Source organism: Melanerpes formicivorus, unplaced genomic scaffold (genome assembly GCF_026170545.1).
Source record: "Melanerpes formicivorus ecotype bairdi unplaced genomic scaffold, bMelFor1.0.p_v2 SCAF_1, whole genome shotgun sequence".
In the NCBI taxonomy this organism is placed as follows: Eukaryota; Metazoa; Chordata; class Aves; order Piciformes; family Picidae; genus Melanerpes; species Melanerpes formicivorus.
In genome coordinates, this window is record NW_027142353.1 from 56,968,531 (window position 1) to 56,996,525 (window position 27,995).

General features: G+C 41.7%; 2 protein-coding genes across 4 annotated transcripts in view; one reads left to right on the forward strand and one right to left on the reverse strand.

The window, feature by feature from the left end:
- Positions 1-17,387, forward strand: part of PSPC1 (paraspeckle component 1) — a 60,354-nt gene extending 42,967 nt beyond the window's left edge. Inside the window, exons 7-9 of one of the 2 annotated variants that reach the window (XR_010988088.1) lie at positions 12,250-12,335; positions 14,991-15,101; positions 15,366-17,387. The gene's annotated coding sequence lies outside the window, so the exon portion shown is untranslated. Of the gene's footprint in view, positions 1-9,119; positions 9,372-12,249; positions 12,337-14,990; positions 15,102-15,365 lie in introns of those variants that run through there. The other variant, XR_010988087.1, reaches the window with a different exon arrangement.
- Positions 17,388-18,271: 884 nt separating this feature from the next.
- MPHOSPH8 (M-phase phosphoprotein 8) overlaps positions 18,272-27,995 on the reverse strand; it is a 31,370-nt gene continuing 21,646 nt past the window's right edge. For both annotated transcript variants that reach the window (XM_068144446.1, XM_068144447.1), the window contains 5 exons: positions 25,903-26,057; positions 23,402-23,556; positions 22,365-22,492; positions 21,361-21,444; positions 18,272-20,575 (listed from right to left, as the gene is read on the reverse strand). In XM_068144446.1, coding sequence (XP_068000547.1) covers positions 20,534-20,575; positions 21,361-21,444; positions 22,365-22,492; positions 23,402-23,556; positions 25,903-26,057 — 564 coding nt within the window. In that variant the 3' untranslated portion in view covers positions 18,272-20,533. The remainder of the gene's footprint in view (positions 20,576-21,360; positions 21,445-22,364; positions 22,493-23,401; positions 23,557-25,902; positions 26,058-27,995) is intronic.

Sequence of the window (27,995 nt, forward strand, 5' to 3'; positions counted from 1 at the left end):
TATTGTTTTTCTTAAAAACAAACAACAAAACTTCCATTACTCTTCATTAATTGCTTTAAAATCATTTATTCTGCAGTACTTTTACTAAGCTTTAAATATTTTTAGTGTAAAATTGCAGGAAATAAACTCTGTATCAGCCAGCTGTTGCAGTACTATAGTGTTTCCAGCACCATCTGGAAGTGGTCTGTCAATCTGCTTATGAAGGTTTGAAATATTTGTATGCTAATGGAAATGCTGAAATCTCTGTATTCATATTTAAAACAATGATTCACTACAAGCATTGCTGCAGACAAGCCCTTTGCCCTTCTTTGGTCCTGTTTCCTGCCTTCTTTGTAGTTCGCCTTGTACTCTGTGCCCGTGCAGTGAGCAGGGTAAAAGAAACACAGTGAAATGTATTGCTTGTGTTCATTTCTATGTGGAAGGAAAGAACAGCAGGGAATGCACTGTAGAACAAGACTCTTAACTGGACGGACGGTGGTAGTTTGTGCTGTATGTACACGCCACATAGAGAAGGTAGTTTTGTAGATACTCATTAAATGGGCTTGGATGACTTCAGTACTTCTAAGAAATCCATAACTTAGAACAAGTAGGTAAGAAATACATTGATGACTTTAGATACCTGAATAGCACGGTTATGCTTTATGTTCTTCATGACAGTTGCTGCAAGAGGGGAAGTATATTAAGCAATGGAAAAAAAAGGTAAACTAAAATGTTGAGCCTAATTATGTGTGAGTTTGATCTGTCTGTTCACTTTCTGCAGTTGCCACGAAGGTTACATGCAAGCCAGTAAAACACGAAAAATTATGTTCTTCATGATTTCTCCAGGAAAGGTGATATGCACAGTTGCTTTAGAGAAGCAAGACTATTTACATGTACTTTTTTTCTTGGAAGAAAATACATAAACTGGAATTGCAAAGATGGGAAATACAGTCTTTTAAAATGCCATCTGTTGTTCTTCGTTCTTTGGTACAATGGCACTGCGTTGTTCCCTATATTGTGTTCCACTTTTAAGGGACAGAGCATGTGAAAGGTAAGATGCAGTTCCAGTTTTAATCAACTTCAAATTAAAGCCTTTTCTGGAAGGCACAGAAGGAAAGGGTTTAATAGTGACACAGTAGTTCTTCGGGTTTGTGCTTCTAGAACTTCCAGCATTGTAGTCATTCCACACCTGATATTTTCAGAACCATAGCTGTGATGAACAATACAAATAAAGTTACTGTCTTAGTGTGTAAAGAATGCAATTACTGTATTTCAAAAAATGGAAGGTTTGCAAAGAAAAGGTATGAAATAATTGTGATATATGGAATTACAGATTTAAAAGTGAAAATTATGTCAAGTTGGCAGTTGGGATGTCTGTGCTTTTAGATCCATTTTGGTATATGTGCCAGTTTATTGTTGTTGTGCTTTGTGTAACCTTTGTGATACCATGTAATGCATGTGCAGCATCAATCACCATTGTGTACAGTTTTATATTTTATTCACACTGCTGAATGCAAATGTCTCTAGAAGGAGGGTACTAAAGCATTTGTTTACTACTGTGTAACCTGGGGTAGTTTTTAATTGCTAAGCTTGTTTTCTGTTTTGTGTTCACTCTGCATGTTTTGTGCACAATAGGCTTTTTCTGTTGCATATGGGGGAAAGCAGCAAGCCAGGAAAACATGTTTTTTTTTTTTGAAAGTAAACACAAGTCCTGGGTGTCTCTTACTGACAGTTGGCTCAGGAGAATAAAATTACTTGGTGTACTTTCATGAATGATTAAATTTAGAATTTTTCCTACTTACAGCCCACTTTGGTATTAAAGAACAACTTTCAGAGTTTAGGTTCCATAGACAATCTGGTTTTAATCTCGAGCATGTGTACAAGACAGAAAGTTTGGGTTTCATAAGTTTGAGGTTTTTTAAGTGGCACTTCAGAAATTATATTGTGTGAAAGTAAGCCAGGCTTCTGGATGCTGTGGGGAAGTGCAAAAACGTGCAGAAATCATGCTCTTCTGTTGAGCTGCACTAAATTACTGGGCATGCATCTTTTACTCTTCAAATTGGGAGTGTTGTGCCAAGCTGTTTGTTATTAAGACTTTTAAAGAAATACTGTTTGTCTGGCTTTACTCAGTTATAAGTAGTAATTCTTTGTTAATATCTTAAAAGTAAAATTTAGATTAGGTGCATGTACTTTATTGGAGATCAAGGGATAGTAGTTACCAAAGACTGGTGATAATGTCTGCCTCCAAACCTAGCTGCTAAAAGCTGATCTTGAGCATTATTCTTACTACCTTTCAAATTAATTCTTTCATATGTTTTTCTTCTTCCAGTTAATCACAAACCTGAATTTCCCAGGTGTCTGATATTTTGGGGAAGTAAACACTGATTTGTAAAGCTGTGCCCAGAATCTGCATTTGCATTTCTGCTTTATTGCTGTAGTAGTCACAGGTACTCACAGGTTTGAAAATGTTCATCTAGGTATTTGGAGGAAGAGTAAGAGAGAGATTATTACATGTGCCTTAATTCTCAAGGCCCCCAATGGGAAGACTGGTAATGTAGAATAATCTTTGTTACTGTTAAAGAGCCAAAACAACACCAACAAATTAACAACAAAAAACCAAAACCACAAAAATATTTGCCCAAATTGTTTAATAATGTGTTATTTTCAAAACAGTGCATGGTCAAGGAAGCTGAAAGTTGTATCTTTAAGGAAGGTGGGGAAACTCTTACTTAAAGGTTTTACAAATTTGAAGTATTTGAGCTCTGAATCCTTCCCTGCTTTGATATTGAGGACATCATGACTCAACCCTCATCTTCTGTTATTATTAGGCTGAAAATTCTGCAGGGTTCTGCAAAGCTTTAGAAGGGATGTGAGGATGTAATGTGACATACTGACTGTAGGCTTGGGCTAAATCTTTGAAGATTGACATTGGTCTGCACTGGGTATCTGTACCTATTCCATTTAGGATTTGTTATTTATTCTGTACTCTAGGTTCTCTTATGTTGTAGGAGGCTTTTAACTTTTCCTCCTGATGTGGAAGATACCAGCTGTAGAAAACTTTATTTGGGGATTGTAATAATAAACATGGTAGAAATTTAGAGGAAAGAATCAGATGTCAGATACATAGTGAAAATAGTTTATATGATTTGGCAAGTTGCTACATACCTCTCCATGTGTCTTGTTAGTATGTGAGTATCATGTATGTATGCTTAACTTGTTACACCGTTAAAAAGGGTTTATGTCTCTTCCTGAGGAAATAAAGAACTTTTTCTAGATTAAAGTTTCTCTTGCATGTCAGTCAACACACAATAATTGAAATAATACATGAGAACTTACTGGGAAGGAAAAAAAGTACCTTTTCTTGATTCATAGATATGTTAGGAATACTAATACTGAACAAAGTAGGTAAGTACTCTTCATTGATTTACACACGGGGGAGATAGTAATGTAGAAAAGCATGAAGAAGTGGTTTCACCTGATCTTCCAGATGTCATTCCAAAAATTTGAATTCTATTACTGACTTAAAACTCCCTAATATGGCTCTAGATAACCATCTAAAAGTCTGTTTAGAGTTCTATTCTTAATGAAACTAGTTCAATGTGCAAATAAAATATATGCTTTAATGGACAAATGAAGCCTAAAAGCCTGTATTACATTAAGATATGGAAAAGACTGATGTGACTGGGGAGTTGGCTGTATTTTCCTCCTGTTTTTTGTTGTCATAACCCTGAAGGAACAAAGGTGGAACTTCATTAATGACATGCAAGGAAAGGCTAAATGTGCAAGGCAAAATTGTACTGAGAAAGAACTGAACTTCAGATACATGTAACAACATACTGATGCTTCCAATAGAGGATTTCTGTCATGAGTTTGAAGAGCTTCTGCTTTCAAAAAAAAGACTGCCTAAATCTTGTCCAGCTTGTCCAGCTCTTTGCCTTGGCTGTGACAAACAAGAATAGCACTGTCAGGATTTAAGTTTCCAAAGAATATAATTACCATGCCATGGTGTTAAATCTGAGTAGTTGAACAGTCAGCACCGGAGGTAGCTTGTCTGCGGACTGGGTACATGTACAGCTATATGACACAGCCTTCCCAGGATTTTGGGTATGGTAGTGCCTTTAGTTGTTTCAGCAGTGGTTTCACCTGCCTCAGTTCATGAAGTTCCTTTGGCTACAAGGATGCTTTTCCAAGTCTTCATTTCTCCTGCTTAGCAAACATCAGTTGCACGGTGGCAGCTGCTGCAGCTGGGGTTTGAAAGTGGTATAGTTATGGAGCACTTAAACCAGAATTTGCTCTTGCCATCTAGAACCTTCTTAGTTTACACCTTTTTAGTCACCACCATGCGCCTCCAGCTGCTACTATTCATGAATTATAAATGTGGTATTCTCTGAGGTACTGATGAGAGCAACCTCAAGTATACAAACTTTACAAAGCAATTACACTTGTACTGTCAATAGGACAAATTCCTTTGATAAGGTACGTTACAGAAAACTATGTCGGGTGATTATTTCAGTCTCACTCTAAGTTTGTAATAAAGATGTGAAGGCCTGGTTCTACCTCCAGGTGCTGAGATTCATTTTTAAACTATTTGGATACCAGTGTTTGTTTTCAGTTGACACAGTGTGGTGTAAACTAGAATCGCTCAAAACTTCTGTGTAAATATACCCTCTCAGAGCGTACTCAGCAATAAGATGTGAGATGTTTCAGAGCTCAGAATGAAAGCCAACTGAAACAGGTTGTTGAATATGGTGGGAATGAAAGTTAGGGGATGGCAAGAACAAGGGTGGGAACAAACTGAGCTCTTTGAAGATGGTCTGTAAAAAGCAGTGTGGAAATCTGATAATGGGAAATGTCTATTAACTTTTTAAAGACGTTAATGCATTAGCAGAGCTTTGGTTTGAAATGTGACTGTTGTAGGAGAAGCTGCTGCTTATGTGGAGTTTCTTTTTCTAGACATAACAATGTTTGTAGTGTTAGAATGGGTGTTTTTACCTGGTGTGCATCAGAAGTCACAGGTAACTGAAGTAACAGCTGTTATGTTTTGGTCTGTGTTCATAACCAGTTCACCATGTGCTGATATTTACAAATTTGTCACCTGAAAAAATGATAACTAATATTTAAGTATGTATTGTTAGTGTAAGAATTCTAGTATGAGCTTGCATCTTGGAATGTGACCAGTGATGGAAAGTACTGCTAACAGTCAGTCTCTTGGGTTCAAAACACTGTAGTAGTGAAAATTGTGCCAACTTTGTATGTAAGCAAATAACCAAAGGATGTTTCCTATTTATTACCATGTGGTCTTGGCTTAGTCCTGTGCAAGTGTGGTTCATCCTTAAGGCCTTTGTAATTTGTTGTTCTCAAGTGAAAAAAGTTGTAGCCAGCTGGAGTGTCTTTTAAAGGGAATAGATTGTGGTTAGTTTAAATAATATTTCTAATGCACGGAGAAACCTGATAGTTAAACCTGCTACTCAAGTTCAGAATTACTCCTAATACTCTGCTTTACAGTATTTTCCATTAGATGTTAGCAGGTGCTTCCTTAGCTTTACATATATGAGAGCTGAGGCTTAATGCTTTTAAAAATGTTCTACATGTATTTCACATGGGGTAAGAACAATCACTTTATCTTACAGGTAGTAGACACTTCTACTAAAACAAGGCAAGTAAAATGGTAGTAGGGAGCTGGGTAAAATGTTTTAGCATAGCATCAGCAGTATGTCCAGCTGTACAAGGAAAGGACAAAAAGCCAAGTTTGCATTGCATCTTGTCAGGCAATGAAGCTTGTGCAGCCATATCAAGTACAGAACCTCTGCTTCTCCGTGTGGTTGACTTCACCACATATTCTGCCTTAAAAGTTCTCCCAGGTTCCTTGAGCCCAGGTCTGAACAGTAATCTGCTTAGACTGGGCAATTGTAGGCTTGATTTGTCATGAGGACTATTTGTCATATTGAAACAGATCTGTAAATACCTTCATCTCTACAAAACACAAGTTTTCATGAGAAGTGATTCTGCATCACTTTGTGGGTTTTTATGGTGGAATCAGGTAAGTCTTTATGTCAGCAGACCGACCTGTGATAGAGCGTTTGCAGGATACCCTGCAATTTATTAATGCTGTTCTGTTGTCTTTGTTACTCTGTATTTCAAATCTAATTTTCTTTTCTCTACAAAATATAGGGGGGACAGGGGTTATGGTGGAAGCTAGAAAAGAATTTGGTGTTCTGTATTTGTCATGAAGTGATCGGAGATAAAAGTTGTCATCCATCAGAATTGGCACAGGAAGAAAATAAATTGCATGATGAATTACTAAATCTTGTAACAGGACCAGAGGCAATAGATACAAACTGAAACACAGAAGGCTCTGTCTGAACATCAGAAAACTAATTTTTTATGTGAGGGTGAATGAGCATAGGTTGCCCAGGCAGGTTGTGGAGCATCTGTCCTTGGAGATATTAAAAGCCATCTGGACATGCTCTTGGGCATTGACATTATTTGGCTCTGCTTCAATTGAGGGGTTGGACAAGATGATCTCTAGAGGTCCTTTCCAACTTCAACCTTTTTGTGATTGTTATCCAAATAAAGCTTTGACTTTATTAAACTTTATATGAACTAACATTAAAATGCTATTACATGTTAAGGTATTGGAATGCTTCCTTGATAGGTTTCATTTCCATGTAGATGTGTGTATGTATCAGTATTGTTAAATTTTACGGTTTCAAATGGAGCATGCAGAACTTGAAAGCTCGTTGAGTGAATCTCGGGTTGTTGCTCTTTATAAGGACCATGTGACCACCGCTTGCCCTGCCCTTTCCCCCAGCATCAGAGGTTTTTTTTTTTAGCCCCACAAAGATAATCAATTCTGCTGTCATTATTTTGGAAGAGGAGGTTAGGACACGGGCCTAACTTGGCACCTGCTGCAAAAATGACAGGTAAGGAATCCTGCAGGAGGGGATGGGGAGCGTTGCGTGAAGTTGTGTAAAGCAGCATTGCTGACACTTCCGAAGCAAATGCCCTGTGTATCAGTGAATTTCACAGCTCCTTAGCAACCTGCTTTTTCCATTAGAGAAAGCTGGATTGTGCACAATGGAGGAAGTTTCCCTTGAAATGAGATTATCCCCTTAGTTTATGGAGTATCTAAGATAGCCTTAAGCTAGTGGGCTCATCACATCAACTGTATAGAAGTATTTTTCTATAATACAGATTTTTGTGCTGATTTTTCTCAAGATTTTACTTCCATGCCTACAGAAAACTTCAAGGCTTGGCCTGTATGTATTTTTGCTCCTTCAAAACAATGTTTGTTAGAAATTAAATAGATAGAACTATGCTAATGTAAATGTCTAAAATTTTCTTCATAGCTCTCTTATTTCACATCTCATAATTGTAAACTCATTTGCACAGTGTGTAGTGCAATGATAACCTGATCCTTCTGTTCCAGTAGGGCAATATTGATAGTACTGAACTCAGTACTAGCTGTGCTGGTTTAACAATACCTCATTTACAGCAGATTAAATTTGTTTCAAACTCTGTATGTAAACAAGCCATACGTTTCTACGATAGGAACTTACTCAGAATTTGTAGAACCTGACATAACACAAGCTCAGGAAATTTCACTGTGACTTCTAATGTGGTGTGATGCAGTGCTTTCAGAGGCTTTTCATCTGTCAGGTTTCTTAAGCTTGCTTTGTTAATTGAAGAAGTCAGTTACACATTGTTTCTAGGTGAAAGAGATGATGAGAGTTAAAGGGCAATCCCTTGTTCCTTAACTATTTTGTACTCCTTAGTAATGTGTGGCAAAATGCTCAGGAACTTCACATCCACGTAACACAGTATGTGAGTTCTGAGTGTGGAAAACCATACTGCCAGATGTTTTTTCCAGGGTGCTTGGCATGAACACAGTTATTGAAAGTAGAAAGCTAAATAAATATCTGAAGACTGTGCTGCTGCATTAACGACAACATAAATGTATGAAAACCAGCTGGATTAGCCAACTGTGCTGGTGCTGCAGATTCCTCAACATGGGAATGTTAGTGAGCAATATAGAGGAAGGAGCTATATTCAAAGATACTACACTGAGCTGATGTTTCATACAGTAGTATTCTAATGACTTTAACTACAGCTTGACAGGTCACTATTTGGCAGAAGTATATATAAAGTACCTAACAATACAACACAATTACACTGTGCAATATAAGTCTGATCGTAAGAAACTAAAGAGTTCATTCCCTTTTGCTGATCAAATCCCAACTTTGAGGGAATCCTTCTTTAGCAAAAAAGAAGTTCCTTCTGTATTAAATAGAGAGCCTTGCATCCAGGAACATAATGACTTGCAAATGAACAATTTTTATTAAACTTAACAATTTCAGTGCCTTCAAGTTCAGACCTTGCTTAAGTTGCACAGGTGAAGTCTTTGTCCTTTCTGCTTAAGTATTTTCAGACATGCTTACCACTCCCCAAGATACTGAAAAGGTAGTTTAACTTCTGTGTGATTGAAGTTTTGCAGTCCAGGCAAACCTGAAAAGCCAATGTCCCTTGATCATAGTGCTGTCTCACTGTTACAGGTTTATTGCCTAGCCACTAGTAACTGCCATCATGTCTTTGGTTTGGTTTTTTAATCTGATTCCAGAGGAGGAATATTGCTATATTCACATTCCTCATGCTGTGCAAGATGCTAACTTTAGACACTGTGATACCTTACAAACTGGAAGCTGTGAATTAGATGGAAAACATTTTTAGTAGTCTTGTCAAGGACACTGAATGCCTTGCTGGCTCATTCCAAGTAGCGTTTGACTTTTTGTTTCTAGGAACTTAATTTTGCTAAAATACTGAGCTGTCTGCAAGTATGTGCTCTTAAGGTGGGAATTTGTGTAATCCAATATCAGGAAATTCATGTTGCAGGTTGTCTCCTTTAATCACTGGCAGCCATGCAATGATGCCTAGGTGACAATTGTTTGGCTTTATCCTTGCAAATGTGTGCTTTTGGCCTCAGCAGGGCTGCTGATGATTAAGGGGAGCAGGTTTGGCCAGAGTTGAGTAAAGATTAAGAAGAATGGGGAGTAAAGGATTGCTTGACCATTTAAAAATGTCTAGCACTGTGTCTTCTGTTAATGTGTCAGTAGCCAACATTGTTATCTGTTACCTTTTGATAGGTAAACCTGAACAAATGCAAACATGAACACAGCGCTACGGATCATCTTGGGTTCCCTTTGGAAACCCCAAATAAATGGCCACAAGGGACTGTGTTTTCCTGAGAACAGCTCAGCACTGGAGTTCTTCCTTTCTGTGTGATGGATAGTGTCTCTGCTACTCAAAGTGAAACCTGTGCCTGCTGGTGCAAAATGTCGTATGGTCCACTTGGGTAGAAGTCAAAATTTACCCATGCTGCTGTTCAGTCTTGCTAGGTAATTTCTGAAGTAGACATAAAATTAAAGGGGCAAATGGAGGGAAACGAAGGGGGGAAGCTCTTTGTTACACCAGTCACCAAAAATCCTACTGGAGGAAAAAAAAAAGCAGCATGTTGTGTCAGAGCTGCATAGCATCAGTGTGCAAGGTACATGTAAAATGTCCTTCAGTGTTGTAGATTGTCGTGGCTGTTTTTGCCTGGTATGCTGCTGTGGGAGCTTGTAGCTTGTCTCATACCAATTCCGTATTGGAAAGACAGTGGTGGATAATGTTACACTGAGTATACGTTACTGGAGGTAGGCTGCAGTGAGGAGTAGTTTCCAGTTCTCCCTGACAGTGGCCACAGCCTAGGCACTGTATTGCCCAGTTTGTACATGATGCATCTGTTCTCTCCAGAATAGGCATGAATGCTTTGATTTAAAGAGTCATCGTAGGAGTGAAGATAGAAGTGACCCTGTTACTTTGAAAATAACCTTGCTGTGTTCCTGCTCACTCTTGCAAATCCCTTTCTTCAGCACTACTTCCTAGAATACATTCAGGTCTAACAGTAATTACTGTTCATCGTAAACAGGGTTTATGTAGGGCAGAGAAATTGAAATTACTTTAACTTTCTTGGAGAGGGACTTCGGAAGCAGCAGTGCAGATGCACAGACATACTGCTTTGAAAAAACAAACCCAATAAACTAATAAAAACCCCAACCCCCCCCAACCAAACACACACAGCAGCTCCAAACCAAACACAACACAAAAAGCTTGACCAACCACCCAAAAAAAACACCCCATCAGATTTATCTAGTTACAATTTTGTCAGTAGTACCTTCTGTAACTGGCTGTTACAGAAACTGGAGACCGCCTTAGGCCCTTGTCAGCCTTGCTTTGTGTTTCTGTAGGTAGCAGAAAATGGAAGAAAAGCCTAATTACATGGGGCTTCTTGTAATACTAAAATACAACCTGAAAGGTGTACAGCTAGTAATTGTGGCTTCCTTTTAAAGATGGATCCATTCCTGGCAGTAACTGGATCGATTTCACCGTGTGAAGGCAGTGTCCCAGGACATGAATATTTGTAGAGGGGACAGTTGCAGCCTGTGCCCTGCAGCTGACAGTCAGTGCTGTGGCCACTATTGCATTTGACCTGCTAAATTATTATAGTGTACTACCACTTCCAACATATGATGGCTCTAGTTACAGAGGATTAACAAACTGAGCTCTGTCATACCTACTCTGGGAGGAAAGTATCCATCTTGTTGAACATCTGAATTAGGGAACAGATAACAGAACTTAGGAAATTTGATCTATAGCAAGCTGCACCATAGGGGAAGAAAGATGAGAAGGAAGCAAATGGGAGGACTGGTGAATTAACAGCACCTTTAATAGGACTCAGGCATTAAATTGTGCCAACTTTGAAATCTTATTTATTCTGTGCTGCTAGCCTCAGCCTTTTCCCAGACCTATCTGAAAAGCTTAATGTTACCTTTTGTAAGTGTGTGTGTGTGTTTGTCTGTTGTAATTTGCACCTATGTCACTTTTGAGTTGCTTTTTGGGGCTGTTCTGAAGTGAAGCAAGTCAGAAACTGCAATCTCTGTGTGACTTTCCAAAGTAATTCTTTCTGTAATGAACACTGCAGGGTGTGTGCAGTCTTCTGATCAAACAGGACCTCAAGGTGTTGGTAAATTGCTTGTATGCCCTCAGAGAAAGGCTTCTTAAGAGTTCATCCCCTTGTGCCTTCCAGGCGGTCTTCCTTCCTACAGACATTTCTTCAGGGCTTTTTTTGCCTCTCACATTTCTGTGTCTGCTTCCCCAGCCTGAGTAATGGATTGTTAAGAGTTTGCTACAGTACTCCCATGTTGCATTAAATCAGAGGTATCAGTGGAGAAGAGTAGATTTTAAGTGGGATGCAGGAGGAGGGAATGTGTGCATATGGGTGAGAGCTGTTTTGAAGCCTGATTGGCTGGGGCAGGGAGTTGCTGAATTTTAAGCACTGGATAATTTGCATGTGGATGCTGGGTGGAGACACACAGATGGATACCTCTCTTAACACTTCAGTTATTATTCAGGCCCTTTTGAAAATCATAACTACAGTAACTTTAGTGTGTATATAGGAATATAATTATATTCTGACCTGCCATTTGTTCTTCCAGCTGCACTTACTGCAAGATGCAAGCAGATCTATTGCAGGAGCTTTAAAATGACAAAAGCTCTAAAAGCTTGTAGAGATTTCTAATGCTTTTATTTTAAAATGTATGTCAATGCAGTTCTATTTCGAGGTGGTGTTACAAAGCAGGACAACATTTTACTGCATTTCAGTTGTATTCTTTTCATATGTAGCTTTGCCCCTTACAGCCATCTGTGAAATGTCTATACCACAGAAGGCTGCAGAACAAAGAGGAAGCTGTACCTGTGCTTCCATACCCCCAGTACAGCTACAGTGAAAACAGTTAGTTCTCAGGTTTCATTAGTAACTGTGTTGGGGGCAGGGATCCTGATTATTGTAGTGGCAATAATGTGAGAAGGATGAAATGTCACTTTGGCCACATGCATTGGCAGGCACAGAAGATGACAGTGCTGTGTGTGTTTCAAAAACCCTCTGAAGACCCAGCAGGAGCATGAAAATCTGGAAATCTGTTAATGTTCTCATAACAGCTGTTTAACTGCTGGGGTAGTAAAACTAAATTTGAAATCTTAGCTGTTACTACACAGACTTCTCTGAGTGCCAAGAATGGGTAGAGAATAAATGCTGTGGGTTTCAGTTTGTTGGGTTTTGTGTGTGATGTGAAATGTTACTATGGCTTATTTCTCCATGTGATGGGTATCTGAAAAAAGCTACTGTATTTTCTAGCTCAAGTGTCAAAGTTAGTTACTGTCTCTTTGTTTTTGTAGGTTACTATTGAAATCTTAAGATGCAGATGAAGACTGGCTTGTGCAGAATCCTTCTGCTTTCTTACGCACACAACTTTTAGTACAAGGTATGTATTGGGACATTGGGCTTTATTTGGCAGTTACCAGAATTAGGAGCCCTCTTTTTGTTCACATTGGTGGTTGGATGTAGAATAATTCTGCTTCTACACTTCAACTAATACTTGCTTCCAGATATTGTAATTCCTTGCCTAATTCCTCTTACATGTTAATATGCTGTATATATGTGCATGCAAGTGCACCAGAACAAGAGGACACAGTCTCAAGCTGCACCAAGGGAGGTTTAGGCTGGATGTTAGGAAGAAATTCTTCACAGAGAGAGTGATTGCCCATTGGAATGGGCTGCCTGGGGAGGTGGTGGAGTCACCATCACTGGAGGTATTTAGGAAGAGACTGTATGGGGTGCTTGGTGCCATGGTTTAGTTGATTAGATGGTGTTGGATGATGGGTTAGACACAATCTCAAAGGTCTCTTCCAACCTGGTTTATTCTGTATACTTGGAAGTATATATACACAGCCTTGTGCAGACAGCTCAGCATCTGGCTGGCCATAATGTGTCTTGTATCCAAAAACCATAGTGCCACATTAATATGATGCTGTGTCTGAGCTACTGGATGTTACTGATGATGTTGCTCTCAGAATCCAGATTGTATGATGAATATTGTGGTGTCTGGTTGTGAACAGTCTTTAGGATGAGCCAGGAGGGTTTGCTCTGGAAGGCTGAGGCAGAGATTAGTTTGTGTACACAGGTGTGCAGTGATGTCTGCTCTGGGTGCTGGAAGTGTCCCTGTGGGACTGACTTGCCAAAGTCTAGAGAGAGATTTATGTATCTCAGTTCAGTAGTTCTGAACCAAAGTATCAGTTGCCTTTATAAAGTAAAAATAATTGTAAACATTGGAGTTTGACTGAGATGGGCAAGTTCTGATCAAGCAAAAGGAATCTGGGCAAGTTCTTGGAGCTGTCTCTATAGCACTCTATATATATCTAGTTCTCTATTTGTTGTTAACACTAAATATAGATTGAGACATTAATGACATGGGAAAGATGTCTCTGCCCATGGCAGGGGGATTGGACTAGACAATCTTCAAAGGTTTCTTCCAGCCCAAACCATTCTGCATATGATTTATTGCAAATCAGAGAGGGGTCCTTTTACTGATTCCTAACTCAGCAGAAGTCAGGAAAATGTGGGATGCAAGCAGTGAAACTGCAGAGTTGCATGGGAGGTATGCACATGGTATGGTCTCTTGCCATTCTGTACAGAGCATGGGAAGGGCAGCACAAGAAATCTTTGTGCAGTAACACATCTCAAACTATGCTCTGAGTTACAGCTATACTGAAAAACTGCCTCTGTGGCCTTCTATTCCCAAGGCTGAAATAGTTCAAAATGTCTATCCAAGACAGGCAAACTCCTACTGTACTCTTCACAGAAGCTCTGTCTCCTTTCTTCCATCCACCTTTACTCTCATACCTGCTATGCCTTACTGTGTCTTTCACTTAGGTAGCACTGCTCTGAAGAATTAATCTGAAGAAAAACATTTCTCTATTCCAAGCTTCAGATGAAGAGTTGGAACCTTGTTCCCCTCCCTAGTGTCCAGGTCACCCCAGTAACATGCTGCACACCAGGCAGTCTGGTAGTTATGCTTGCTACTGGAAATGACGTCTCTGTGGAGCCCAGCAGTGCTAACTCCCACCCTGCCCTTGCAGCTGAAACAGGAAAATTTTTCACAGAATCCCAGAGGTGTAAGGGTGTTGCAGAGATGGCACAATCCAGCCCCCTGTTCAAAGCAGGCTGTCAGATAAAGCACATTGTCTTGGACTGTGCCTGTTTGGGTTTGGTCTCCAAGGAGACCTGCCGGCTGTACCAGTGCTTGGTTACTTTCATAGTAGAAGTTCTCTGTCATTCTGTTGTGCCCGTCGTGCCAAAGGGCCACTTGGGACCTTCCAAGCATAGTGTTTCCCAGACTATTTCTGCCCTCAATTTTCTGTGAAGGGAAGATGGCCTTGGATGGCCAAGGCCCCCTGGAGATACAAGTGGGTTTTTGACTGGCGGTTAAATAATGACTCCTTGTCTCAGTGGAGTGGTGAAATCCTTCCTTTCTCTTCCCCTGTTACTCATGTGTGTATGCACTTTAGACTGCAGTGTCAGCCTGACTGCCAAACCCTAATGGCCTGACTAAATTATGTTCAAAACTGAGGAGAGATGAGATAAAGAAGGGAGTGCAGTCATTTCATGTTTGGGGCAGGCTGTGCAATAGCAGACAGTGAAAAAGTCACTGAAGACTAGAGTGAGCCAGAACAGTCACATAAAAAAGGTTACACCTGCTCCACTTGATCTTTCATGTTGCTGAGCTGCATTTATAAAGATGAGTTGGCCCCAGTGTGTCACTGCCTTCACTTCTTCAGTTCTGTTGTACCCAAAAATGCACTGAGCTCCAACTTCATTCATAGTGAGGTCAAAATGTTCTGTCAGGCTGCCTGCTGCTGGGGTTCCTAAAGAGCAGTGAAGAATTCCAGGTAATCTCTTGGAAAGGTTATCTGGGAGAGCATTAGCACTTTCCAGCTCTTCATCTGCTCCATCTGTAGTTTGATGACTGAGTCTTGTCTGCTGTCCCTTGATTACAAAAGTATGTTTTCAAGAAGTCACCACTTAAGTATCTCAGCCTGAATCACACTTGTTTGCCTGAAAATGTTCTCTGTTGAACTAGGATGAAAACCACTGGTGGCTGTACGCCTTCAGAAGTGAAGATGGCTTTCTGCTACCCTGTGATCACATGCAAAATGCTGCTCTTCAGGTTGGAATTACAAAGACCATCAGGGTGAGAATATAATTCTGTCACTCATTAGAGCACTGAACAGTGGTGGCCATTTTTGTGATGAAATCCATTTCTTTAGTGCTCGGTTACCAGTCTCTTTGTGCTCACCATGCTTTTTATTTTCTCCATGCTCCCTGTGCTCCTGGGCACAAGTATGATGCTGTTAGCCAGCAAAATGGTCGTTAAATCTGTAGCTGCTAGCTGAAGAGTGGAGAGGGATAAATTGCTCACTCCCACTTAAGCTCTGCTCTTTCTGCTTGCATGCAGGCTTGCTCTGCAACACCTGAGGGAACAGGGCTGTTTGAAACGATGGGGAGGGGACCAGCATGGAGGTGGTGTCCCCCACCAGCACCCCAATCCGGAAGAGACATACTGGAAGAATCCAAATGCAACCCTGCTTGTGAGGTTCAAAATGCCCTTTCCTGTATGAGGAGAGGAGTTGCAGCTCTTCTGATGCTACTGTCTTCAGTCTCAGTCTCCAGCTGAGAAGGTGGAACTCAGTGATAAGCAAAGTTGAGTGTTTCACAGTAAAGCTGATGTTGACCAACTCTGATGGGTAACTGAGGTCTTGCTTTCCTTTTTATCTACAGTGTACCAGAAGCAGATTGATGGTGTTGATAAGAGGATTAGAGCTTGTACATGCTACAGCAGGCATCAGAGTAAATGACACATTTAAAATTTCTGCTTGGTTAAATGATTGGGTTTGGACTGAAAAATCCCAACTGTTAAATGAGAAAATATTTTCAGGCCCTGAAATACATGAGAAGAGACAGGAATGGGGGGGGGGGGGGGGTTACTGGAACACAAACCAATAGTGTGGATTAAATTGTGGTCTAGTTTAAGAGAGTGCAGAAGTATTAGTTACAAAGAGAAAATGAGCCAGCAAAAGCTTGAAAAGGAAATGCTAACCAATGGGGGAGGTTTAAAGCCGCAGTAAAATTTCACTGTCCATGGTCTGAGGTGGAAGTTCTGGTAAAAATGGCTTCTGTCTCACTGTAGCCTGATAAAGATCTAGGAATGAATAATGCAAAATTAGTTTTGATGCTTTGCAGAGGCTGATCTGGAAGTCCTGAGGGACAAGTGACGATGAAGGTGTCCACCCCCTTTCTAGACTCCATCAAAAGAGCAGAGATGAGCAGGGGCTAGGAAAGCAACCTTCAGTGCTTCTCAGACTGCAGCTGGAGTGCTGTGACCAGTGGTAGGCTCCTGAAGACTATCATAGATGGGAACAAGCACAGTGGAGGCCACCAAGATGATTAGGACGTTAGAGCAACAGGAGCCATGGGCACAGGCAGTAGGAGTTTGTTCAGTTTGGGAAGCAGGATATCAGGGGGTAAGAAATCTTACTTCAGCTGTGTAATGGAATCAGAATGGTCTAGGCCAGACGGGACCTCCAAAGGTCATCTAGTCTGACCTCCCCACAATCAGCAGGGACATCCCCCACTAGACTGGGTTGTCCAGGGCCTTGTCTCCAGGGAAGCAGCCTCCACCACCCTCATAGTAAGAACTTGCTGATACCCAATCTAAATCTGTCCTTCTCTAGTTGGAAGCCATTGCCCCTTGTCCTGTCTCTGCAGGGCTTTGTAAATGAGTCTCTCGCCAGCCTTCTGTAGGCCCCCTTCAGGTACTGAAAGGCTATTAAGTCTCCCCTGAGCCTCCTCTTCCCTAGACTGAACAACCCCAGCTCCCTCAGCCAGTCTATATTGATAGTGAAGACTGTTCTGGCCCAGGTGCAGAACCCTGCACTTGCTCTTGTTGAACCTCATCATGTTCACCTGAGCCCACCTCTCCAGCTTGTGCAGGTCCCTCTGGATGATATGCTATCCTCTGTGTTGACACCACCACTCAGCTTGGTGTCATCTGCAAACCTGCTGATGGTGCTCTCAATCCCCCTGTCTATGCCCTTGATAAAAATATGCAACAAAAGAAGAGGGTAGAGAAGGTAGAGGCAGGTGCACCATGGCAGGCAGAGTAGTGAGGAAGTCGTGTCTGATTTTTCACTGGAAGTGTTGCATCATACCACTAATAGAACCAGTGCAAGTCAGTACTCTCCTGTACTTCATTAGTCTCTCTGTGCTATGGACCCCTTCAGAGTTCCTGGTAACCCTTTTGTTTTGGGAAGGGTGGATGCAAGGGACCTTCTGGGGGGGTGGTTTATGGTGATACTCACTTGTGTTCCAATATTAAGACAGTAATGCTGACAGATGCAGGGAAGTAAGGGAAATGCTTGCATGTCTTCTGTGTCAGCTTCTCCCTGATCCTTCGTAGATGCTGTACTTGAGATGGTTTAAATTTATTTTACTTTTAAAAGACTCTTCCTCAATTTAGTTTTTCCTGCTGCCTCAGTCTGCTTCAATTTCCAGTCTGTGCTGTCTCCTGTCTGCTTGTAGTAATTTTTCCCTCTTGGTCCCTTTGCCTTTTACTCAAATCTATTAAGACAGGTTCAGAACCCAAAAAGCATTTCCCCATTTATGTGGAAGACAAACTGAGGAATTTTAGTGTCAAGATTCAGTGACGGGCTTGCAGTATGTACTTGTGCTACACCTGCACCTGCACAAAATGGGATGGGTCTAAGAGTCTTTTGCATTCTTCAGGGTCAAGATTCCCTTAACAGCTTCACATTACAGAGTGAAACACCAGCAAAACAAAAGCACTACTTGAGGAATATATCATGTAAGCTCATCTCAGCTCTGCGCTACTGGACTGCCACTGCTCTTACAGACTTAAAAGGTAAAAACCTTTGCACTGGAAAGAAGCTGGTACTGTATGGTAAAGGCAACGGGTGAGAACAGAACTGTAGCAGGTACAGACAGAGCATTTTAGGATGGCACTCTGAACAACTCTGGCTAAGATTGCAGTGGCACTTAGGGCTCCCTCTCCTCCATCTGTTCAAAGAGCTTGCTCCCCTGCACTCATCAAAACCCACTTTTTTTAACGGGTTCAAACAGCACAGAGGATCTGCAATAAATACAAGCTGTATCAGCCACCAACCTTTGGTATCTGTGAAAGAAGCCAGGAACTCAAGTACTGCTGACCTAGCAGAGGATAATGAATCCAGAGCTTCAGAACCAGTTGTTGGTGTGCAGTTTAGAGCAAGTGCAGCTTGGCCTTGTTGATAGGTAGCTGCAAGAAGAAACTGAGCAAGTACTTAAAAGGTATTTCTCCACAGTGCCTAAAGAAAAACTCTTTATTGTAGCTACTTTCTCTTCATCCTTTGTCCACCAAAGCCTTTTTCTTAGCAACTGGATAAAAGCCACATAAAATCAGACAAGAACCAGTTCCAAACATCTTTTCACATGCCTTTTATGCATCTTCAGTAGGAATTGTGAATTTGTATCACCAACTAACAGGAAAAGAGGGCTGCAAAATCCTTCCCTTAAAAGCATGAACCTAAATTTTATTCCTATGTCCTGGAGAGCTCTTCCTTCTCTCCCAGATGTCTCAAGGGAAAAAAACCCAACACAACCCCAAACAAAACAAATACCCCAAGTCAGTCTTTTGACAAACTACTTGCTATATGTCAACTCTTAGAGCAGTACTAGACATTGTTAGACTGGACAACAACTTCTAAGTAGCATCTCTACTCTATGGAAATTTGCTTAAAAACCTTCTGCCCCCACCTTGAACAGCTCAAACCAACATCTGCTGTGCAGAGTTTGGTACACACACTTGACACTGTCAGGTGCACAATGCAGGAGTAATCAAGGAAGGGGTAGCCACGCACACAGAAACTGTCACTCCGACACAAGGAAGCAATCGTGAAGGCCCCTTTCCTTCTTCACCTCCCAGGATTATGCACTGTGACTCCAAAGAGCTACATGAGGTACCATGTGCTGGCAGTGACAGACCTGACTCTCAGCCAGTGCTTTTCATGCATTTCAGGGGTTCACATAGCAAAATGAGGTATCCAATGTATTTCAGAGCTGGAGGTACCAAGTCTGTTCAGAACCCAGACATGTCAACATCTGATCAATACTGTTTGTGAAAAGATAGGCACCTACTGTAACTCCAAACAGAAACGAGTGTTTGTAGGGCATGTTGCTGCTCTAGGTTTGTACAGCTCCATGTGACATTCCACAAAACTCAAACAATGTGCTTCTCTACTCATTTGGCATATGAAGAGCTAAAAGTTGCAAACTGGTTAACTGAACTTTTGTATTAAAGTCACAGTTCTCAGAAGGAATTCATCTGCTCCACTTTGATGGTAAGCACTCACTACATGAATAATTTATCCACAGTAGTTCTGCTAACAATATAGGCACATAGTGGCATGTAAACTACCTGTGGCAACCAGAACTGCAAAGGCACAATCTGGGTTTCTTTTTTTTCCCTTTTCTTTAAAAAACAACTTGTTAAGCTATTGGTTAATTTACAAAGGAAAAAATATTCTGTACTTTGTGCAGAAGTATTATTACATTTGTGTTTTACAGCATGGGACTCCTGCAGAACCCCTCTCCTTGGATAAAATAGCTATTTAAATAATAATACAAAATAGCAGCTCTTTGCACTGAGGAACTGAACTTCTGAGTTAAAGGACAGTGTAAATGGTCTTGGCTGTCAGGCTGAGAACAGTGGAAATCTATCTAGCCTCTTGCCTACAAAAAGCATTGCCTGCACGTTTAAGGTACTTGTAAGGTTTCTGGTTTGCTATTTTCAGCTTGCCTTTGTTTTCCCGCATCACTTGAGTAGGAATTAAAAAACCAAGATGTCTGTTGCTTCTCTAACACAAAAGTAGCTTTAAAAGCACGGGTGAAGTAGGGAAACGACTGCCATCCTCCAGAAATTGAGCCCATTCGCATGTCTTTGTTCACACCTGCAGACCTACCTCTGTTTAAAAGGGAACCATTTTACCCATAACTGCTTTCTCAGTAGGAGACATCAGCAGGAGCAATTCCAAACCAGAACCCAGTCCTCAGCAATTCAAAATAAAATCTAATGCAGTGACTTCCACGTGTCATTTCTGCCCATGGCTCCAAGAATATGACAGTTCTGCATTTTACATAGAAATGTTACAGTTACAAGCAAGTAGAAAATTTTAGTTTACAAACAGAAAAGATCTTTCTATTAAAAAAGACATTTCATCTAGTTACCTTAAATAGTTCTTATATGCACCATTCCACATTGTGGAAAAGCTGAAATATGCAGTCTGGACTCCACAAGTTAAACAAATTATATGTATTGGCACAAATACTTACATCTACATCTGTACAAAGTAAACAACGCCGACAACCCTGTCCCACCGAGTGCAGTCTACTCAACTGCTCTCCAACACACGCCTCCCTACACGACTGCCAACAAGTGACAGAGGGATGGGAACTTTGTCTTAAGAGCGTGGTGCCAAAAAGTTCCAAACTGCTTTGTCAGTCTCTAAACAGAGGGATCAGAAGTATATCCAAAACGGTGTCAGTCCGCTCAACACGCTTGCCGCTGTGAAGTCATTGCAGCTGCACTCTGTATGCTCCTATTAGCAGCTTTACCTATGAAAGAAAACAAAGGATTCATATAAAGATTGTTCATGTGTGGCTGCTGTGTTAACGGCATGATAACGGCACACAACTGTGGGAATTGACAGAACCAGTTTATAGTAGCCCCACTGAAATACAAATGGCATGTCAATGCAGTGAGAACACTGCTGCAGTCAGGGGTGTTTCAGCCAGTCAGCCCTAAATCTGAACTAGACACATACACTTCCATCTGACTACACTCATTTTTTTCCCCCTTAAAAAACAAACCACAATAGGACATGGAAAAGCACATTTTCAGTCTGAAGACCTAAGAAATTTACTATGTGTCTTCCAAGGACAAAGTCAGTGCTACCAGCATGTGATCTGTTGTTCGTCTTGCAGCATGGCATTACTGCCCCAAACCACCTGCAAAATACAACAGACTATTTAAAAGCAGGCTGCACAGCTGTGTAGATGCCTCAAAGTTCTCTTAGGCACACAAGCAGACACATATGCATGCACAAAAATAACTGAGACTCCATTATCTGCTAGTCATTAAATTCACACTGCAGATGGGGAAAATACATAGGCTGCACCCTGTACCTTACTGTATCCACGTGCATGAATTGTTCTGACTGCAGCAGAAAATTTGTGACCAAACTAACACCCTTGGCCGTGTTCCTAAGTATTGTCCATGTCCTAGGATGGAAGTGGGATTAGTTTTACATTTGCAACATAAAACCAGAAGCCCTTAGATGACAGAAGAGTTACCCTATAACAAATTAATAATGCCATTTAATTTTGAGACCATTTTGTACCTTGGCAGTAGGCGCTTCTGCCAACCGTATAAAAAGCTTGTTAAGGCCTGCAGTAGGGCTGAAGGAATAAATAAAGTGACTGTCCTAAAAGGAAAACAAGAAAATGGACAAAGTTACTGGCAAGACATGGCTGCAAGCAAGCAAACGAGTACAGCAAGACATTTTCACTGGATATTTTTGGGAAGGAAGTTGTGTATACTGCAAATAAACCCAAGTGGTGCAACCACTTGAAAATTGTGCAGGGTGATGCTTTTAACAGATGAATAATGAATATGGTAGCTTGTTAAAGCAAATATTAGGAACTTGGATCAAAAATTTGAGAGGCCAGGTGAATTTTCAGACGAGAAACAGCTACAAATTCAGAATTCTGACCTGCCTGCTCAAACCCTCAGTTCTGAATCATAGAAAAGTAAGACTGGAGAGGACCTCTCATGGTCATCTGGCACAATCCCCTGGTGTAGGCAGGGACATCTAGAAGCCAGTATTCCAGTACTATATCCTTGCCTTTATGGAGTCTGCTACAGACAAGGTTTGTAGTTGTTTCCAGATGAAAGAGTTAAGTTTCATTATTCACAGTATCACAGTATCACTTAGGTTGGAAAGGACCTCGGGGATCATCGAGTCCAACCTATCAACACAGACCCCATGACTAGACCATGGCACCAAGTGCCACGTCCAATCTCCCCTTGAACGCCTCCAGGGTCCAGTACTATATCCTTGCCTTTATGGAGTCTGCTACAGACAAGGTTTGTAGTTATCTCCATATGAAAGACTTAAGTTTCATTATTCCAGTACTATATCCTTGCCTTTATGGAGTCTGCTACAGCCAGGGTTTGTAGTTGTCTCCACATGAAAGAGTTAAGTTTCATTTAAAGAAACTGTCAGGATAAAAAAGATTACTCATCACAGTACTGACATCTCCAAGTACTAAGATATCCCAGGCTGCTCCAGAAGGACTTCATAAGGCAGTTTCAAGAGCCTATCAGTTATATGAAGGGATTTACCAAAAATACAGGGAGCTGGAATTTGTCGTTTAAAACCACAGCTTGTACACTGCATGGTCCACAGAGCCGAGCAATGACTTCTTTTCCATGGAAATTTGCATGGAAAATGAAGAGAAGAATCCCAGATCCTGGAAGGGGGGAAGGCAAGCTTCAGTGACATGATTTGAAATGAGAGCCATTATTTACAACTGCTTACAGTGACCCTTTGTAAACATTTTCAAACATACTATAGAATATTAATGTATTTAAGTCCCAGTGGTGTATCAAAGCAATCCAACCTCCCACAACAGTGGATCCCAGCACAGAACTCAAGTGACTTGGCTGCTAAGTTAAGGTTTTCTGGCAGCAGAAACAATTTTACATGGCTGTGAGAAAGGAAAGCAAAATGGATATAACAACCCTCATTATGCTTCACCTCTGTAGCTTTAGATTTAGCTTAAATAGAGTTCTGGAATTTAATGTGGCTTGGGTTGTCTCTTGGTAAAGACAACTAGGCCCAGGTAATTACAGATCTTCATGAACTGCACTGAAATTCAATAAGCAACACACTTCAGTACCCACAGCTGTCTCATTTGAATATATGAACTTAGATAAAGTTTCTTAATTCTGTGAAGGATACCTGCCATGGAGAATTGAAAGACTTATGCAAGACTTAACAGCCAGAAGGCAGGCAGGCAAAGACTTTCATTGCAAGAAGCATTTCACAGTCATAGTAATGCATTATTTCAAGAAAAATGGGTATCAGAAGATACTTCCCTGAGAAAAGGTGAAGTAAAACGTCTCAACTCTACCAAGCATCAGAGCTTAGTATCTGGATTCTTGGAACAATGAAGAACTCCCAGCTACCTTGGGAATTTAATTCCTAGCTTTTTCAAAGGGTCTGTGGGCAGAAGAGAGTCGAGGGACGCTTGCCTTTTCTTTGGTTTTGGTAAGTCACACAGAAATACTTCAGCACAGCAGATTCTTTAAGACACGCCTCCACAGCAGTTTAATGCACTGTTCTACTTCCCAGCCCACCCCCATACCACCCCCCCTACCTTCTGGCACGTTTTGTGGAGGGTTATAGTTGAAGTCTGTAGAAAAGTCTGGCCCTTCACACAGGCGATGACAGGCAATTGGAAAGACTGGCTCCAGCAAGACAAGACGAGCTTCAAAGTAATCCCTGATGGTGTCTTCTGCTACTCTTGAGAGCCTAAAAGATCAAACACATTAGGCCTGTGCTTCACAAAGTAAAATTACTTTACCAGACACAGTGAGAGCTGACGCAAGAAGTGGACTCCAGATCACCTTTTGGCATGCCCGATTTTCAGGAGTGAGTGTCTTCATCACTAGCATTTCTGCACAGGTGAACCCCAGCTCCCAATACTTTGCTAATAAAACATTTTATCAGTGATTTGTTTGTGAAATTCAATCTCTTGGGTCCACAAAAATAAAAAGCTAAGACAAATGTACTGCAGCAGATTAAAAAGAGAAAAATCCAACCCTCTACCTATTGTGAAGGCTGTTTCAGCAGAAATACATCTCTGAAACACCACTGTGTACCTAGTGTCTGAACAGAAAAGAATTAACCAGGTTGGAAAAGACCTTCGAGATCATCAAGTCCAACCTATCATCCAACACCATCTAATCAACTAAACCATGGCACCAAGCACCCCATCCAGTCTCTTCCTAAACACCTCCAGTGATGGTGACTCCACCACCTCCCCGGGCAGCACATTCCAATGGCCAATCACTCTGTGAAGAACTTCTTCCTAACATCCAGCCTAAACCTCCCCTGGTGCAGCTTGAGACTGTGTCCTCTTGTTCTGGTGCTGGTTGCCCAGGAGAAGAGACCAACCCTCACTTGGCTACAACCTCCCTTCAGGTTCAGGTAGACAGATAACCACTTCCCCAGCACAGCTCGTTTATCAACCTGACCACAAGTACCATGTGAAAATCAGAAAGTCACTGTGTAGTTTTACTGGCAATACTACTGCAAAATGCAGTTTCCAGTTGAAGTCTAATAGTAATGAAGTGAAAAAGTAGCAGCACTACCACTGAATAGCCAAACTGCCTTTTTGGGTTTTTGGCTGGCTGGATTTGTTTTCTTGGGGAGTGGGGAGGAGGGTTTAAGTGAGCAGCCTAGCCTTCAGAAAGAGACTACAGTAACCAACAGTATTGGGCACCTTAACAAGCAGGTTACTAAGTAATCCTCTTCAGAAACTATTCTGACACAAATGGGCTTTAATTGCTTTTGCAAGGCAAAGGTCCTCTTCAGGAACTCTTTCAGCTTCATAGCTTTTTCAGCTACTATTAAGAGCACACTTCCCCTCCAAGCTAGCTGAGAAGTAACAGGAACTGCCATGCCAAAGCAAGCCTGGAAGCCTATCTAGCCAAGTTTCCAGACACTAGACAAAACTCTATTAAATATGGGAAACTGAACAGCTGCCTTTTTTTGGTACACTGCCCTAGTTCTCAGCAATTGGATTGAGAGGCATCCCAAACCAGACTGCAGCCAAATCACACTTCTCCTTAGATCTACTTAATCCCATGTAAAATTCCATACACTTCACAGCATTCTGCAATGAAATCTGTAATTCAGTTTTTCTGTGCAGAAATATTCCTCCATTTCAAACCTATCACTAAATTATTTAACAGGGTGGCCTACAGTGCCTGCCTCATGGCTGAGAGTTATTCTTCTTCTGTTGTTGCATTCCAATTTTAAACTCTGACCTTTCAATCTGCCCCAACATTTAGAGCATTCAGAGTCAGACACAGACTCGAGGTTGGAAAAGACCTCCAAGATCACAAATTCCAATTGTCCACTATCATGGACTCAGATTTTGTTTGCTGAGAGAGTTCAGCCTGGAGAAGGCTCAGAGAGAGCTTATCCACATGTATGTATCAATAAACATCTGAAGTGAAGGGGCAAAGAGAGTGAAGCCAGGCTCTTCTCTGTGGTCCCCAGCAACTGTAAATGGGCATATTGGCACAAACAGGAGGTTCCCTCAGCATCAGGAAACACATTGTTAATGTGAGAGTGACTAAGCACTGCCCAGAGAGGTTATGAGGTCTCCATCCTTGGAGATACTAAAAAACTATCAGGACAGGATCCTGAGCAACCAGCTCTAGGTGGCCTTTCTTGCGCAGTGGGATTCAACAAGTTCTTTACTATGAGGGTGGTGGAACACTGGAACAGGTTTTCCAGGGAGGTGGTTGAGGCCTCTTCCCTTGAGGTATTCAAGGTAGGGCTCAATGAGGCCCTGGGCAACCTGGTCCATTTGGGGATGTCTCTGCTGACTGCAGGGAGGTCAGACTGGATGATCTTTGGAGGTCCCTTCTGGCAGCTGCCTCTTCCTCCTTCACATCTTTCTACTCGGTGTTTATGCAAGTCTGGTAATTGCCAGCTTGCAGAGTTTTCATTTCACACCATTTATTAGCTTCCTGCTGCTAACAGAGCTGTTTTTTCCTGAAATCTCCCCCTTTTCCCCTTGACTTAAAACTCGAATGGCGAGGTGCAAACTTCACCAGAACAAACTTCACAGTGCAGTTCACTTACGTTTCCAAGTGACTCTTGAGCTGCTCGTACACCAGTACATTGTTACACTGCTTAGCAAAATGCAGGGCGCTGTTCTGATGCTTGGACAGAATGTTACAGTCCGCTCCGCTCTCAATCATCAGCCGCACTATATCAGAATTCCCTCTTTTACAAGCCTGTGCAGAAGGGGAGAAGATGGAAGGATGGACAACAGTGAGTAATTTGCCCTTGCTACCGAGCCTAATGCTGGAATAAGTAGAATTGCAGAAGATAAAATCCAACATGAGCTACAATTCAGAAAGCAGGTTCAAGTATTTGCTGGGCAACACACACCAAGAAAAACCAAACCCAAAAGTTCTGTGAAAATACCTGCTGGAGCTGACTAACTGTAAAACTTCCTTGCAACTGTCCACCTGAATAAATAGGTTTCTGCAGAAGAATTAATAATGACTACATTGTCTCAATATTGGTTCAAATGGTCCTTTAAGCCTGCAGTGAATTCACAGAATTTGTCCCCAGTTAGTACTCAGGCAAGTCAGTCACTGCTATCAGCTTTCCCCTACATTGGACAGTTTCAAGGCCCAGCTTGACAGGGTGCTAGGCCATCTCAATTAAACTGTAGTCTTACAATGGGGTCAGAGTGGCTGGAGAGCTCCCAAACAGAGAGGGACCTGGGGGTACTGATTGACAGCCACCTAAACATGAGCCAGCAGTGTGCCCAGGTGGCCAAGAAGGCCAATAGCATCCTGGCCTGCATTAGGAATAGTGTGGCCAGCAGGAGCAGGGAGGTCATTGTGCCCCTGTACACTGCATTGGTTAGGCTGCACCTTGAGTCCTGTGTCCAGTTCTGGGCCCCTCAGTTTAAGAAGGACATCGAAACACTTGAACGTGCCCAAGAGAAGGGCAACAAGGCTGGGGAGAGCCCTTGAGCACAAGCCCTATGAGGAGAGGCTGAGGGAGCTGGGACTGTTTAGTCTGGAGAGGAGGAGGCTCAGGGGTGACCTCATTGCCCTCTACAACTACCTGAAAGGTGGCTGTAGCCAGGAAGGGGTTGGTCTCTTCTCCCAGGCAACCAGCACCAGAACAAGGGGACACAGTCTCAAGCTGCGCCAGGGGAGGTTTAGATTTGAGGTGAGGAGAAAGTTCTTCACCGAGCGAGTCATTCGTCATTGGAATGTGCTGCCCAGGGAGGTGGTGGAGTCACCATCCCTGGAGGCATTCAAGAGGGGATTGGACGTGGCACTTGGTGCCATGGTCTAGTCATGAGGTCTGTGTTGATAGGCTGGACTCGATGATCCTCGAGGTCTCTTCCAACCTTAGTGATACTGTGATACTGTGAAAGGTTGGACTGTATGATCTGTGAGGTCCCTTCCAACCAGGTATTCTATGAAGCTGTGAAAAACAGCTTTGGTGTCCAAGGCTGTTCAACATTACCTAGAGAAAGAATTCTGGGGCATGTCAACTAAACATTTGACAAAGACACAGAAGGTCTAAAGAAGGCTTTAATTTGAAGAATATAACCATGTGCTCCCCTTGCTTGTTTTCAAATGCTCCATTCAGACAAAGTGGGGAAAGGCAGAAGAGAAACATTGTTATCTTCACGAGGCCTTTCAGAAGTAAGCTTCTGAAATTTATCTCTGCTCTGAATTTTCAATCCATAAACAAACCCACTCTGTTGTCCCAACACAAAACCCCACAAGAATCACACCCCACCTCTGGGGAAGGAATTAACTGCCAGAATATCTTTTTAAAAATACATTTATCTTTTAAGAAGTATGATCCAACTCCTACGGTTAAGTGAGATCCAACTCCTAGGGTTAAGTGAGATCCAACTCCTAGGGTTAAGTGAGATCCAACTCCTAGGGTTAAGTGAGATCCAACTCCTAGGGTTAAGAGGGACTTGATAAACACCTTTCTACGTTTATCTACACATGGCTAAACTTGTGAGTCACTGGAAATTCTATCTGGACAGCAACCCAAATATCCAGAATATGTTACTGGAGGCTGCCAGTTAGAAAGTATGTCCAGCTGTGCCTCAAACCACTAAAAACAATGAAGGCCAAAACCTGAGGTTCATGCAGGCAGCCAACTTATGAAGAGCTTTTTGGACTGAA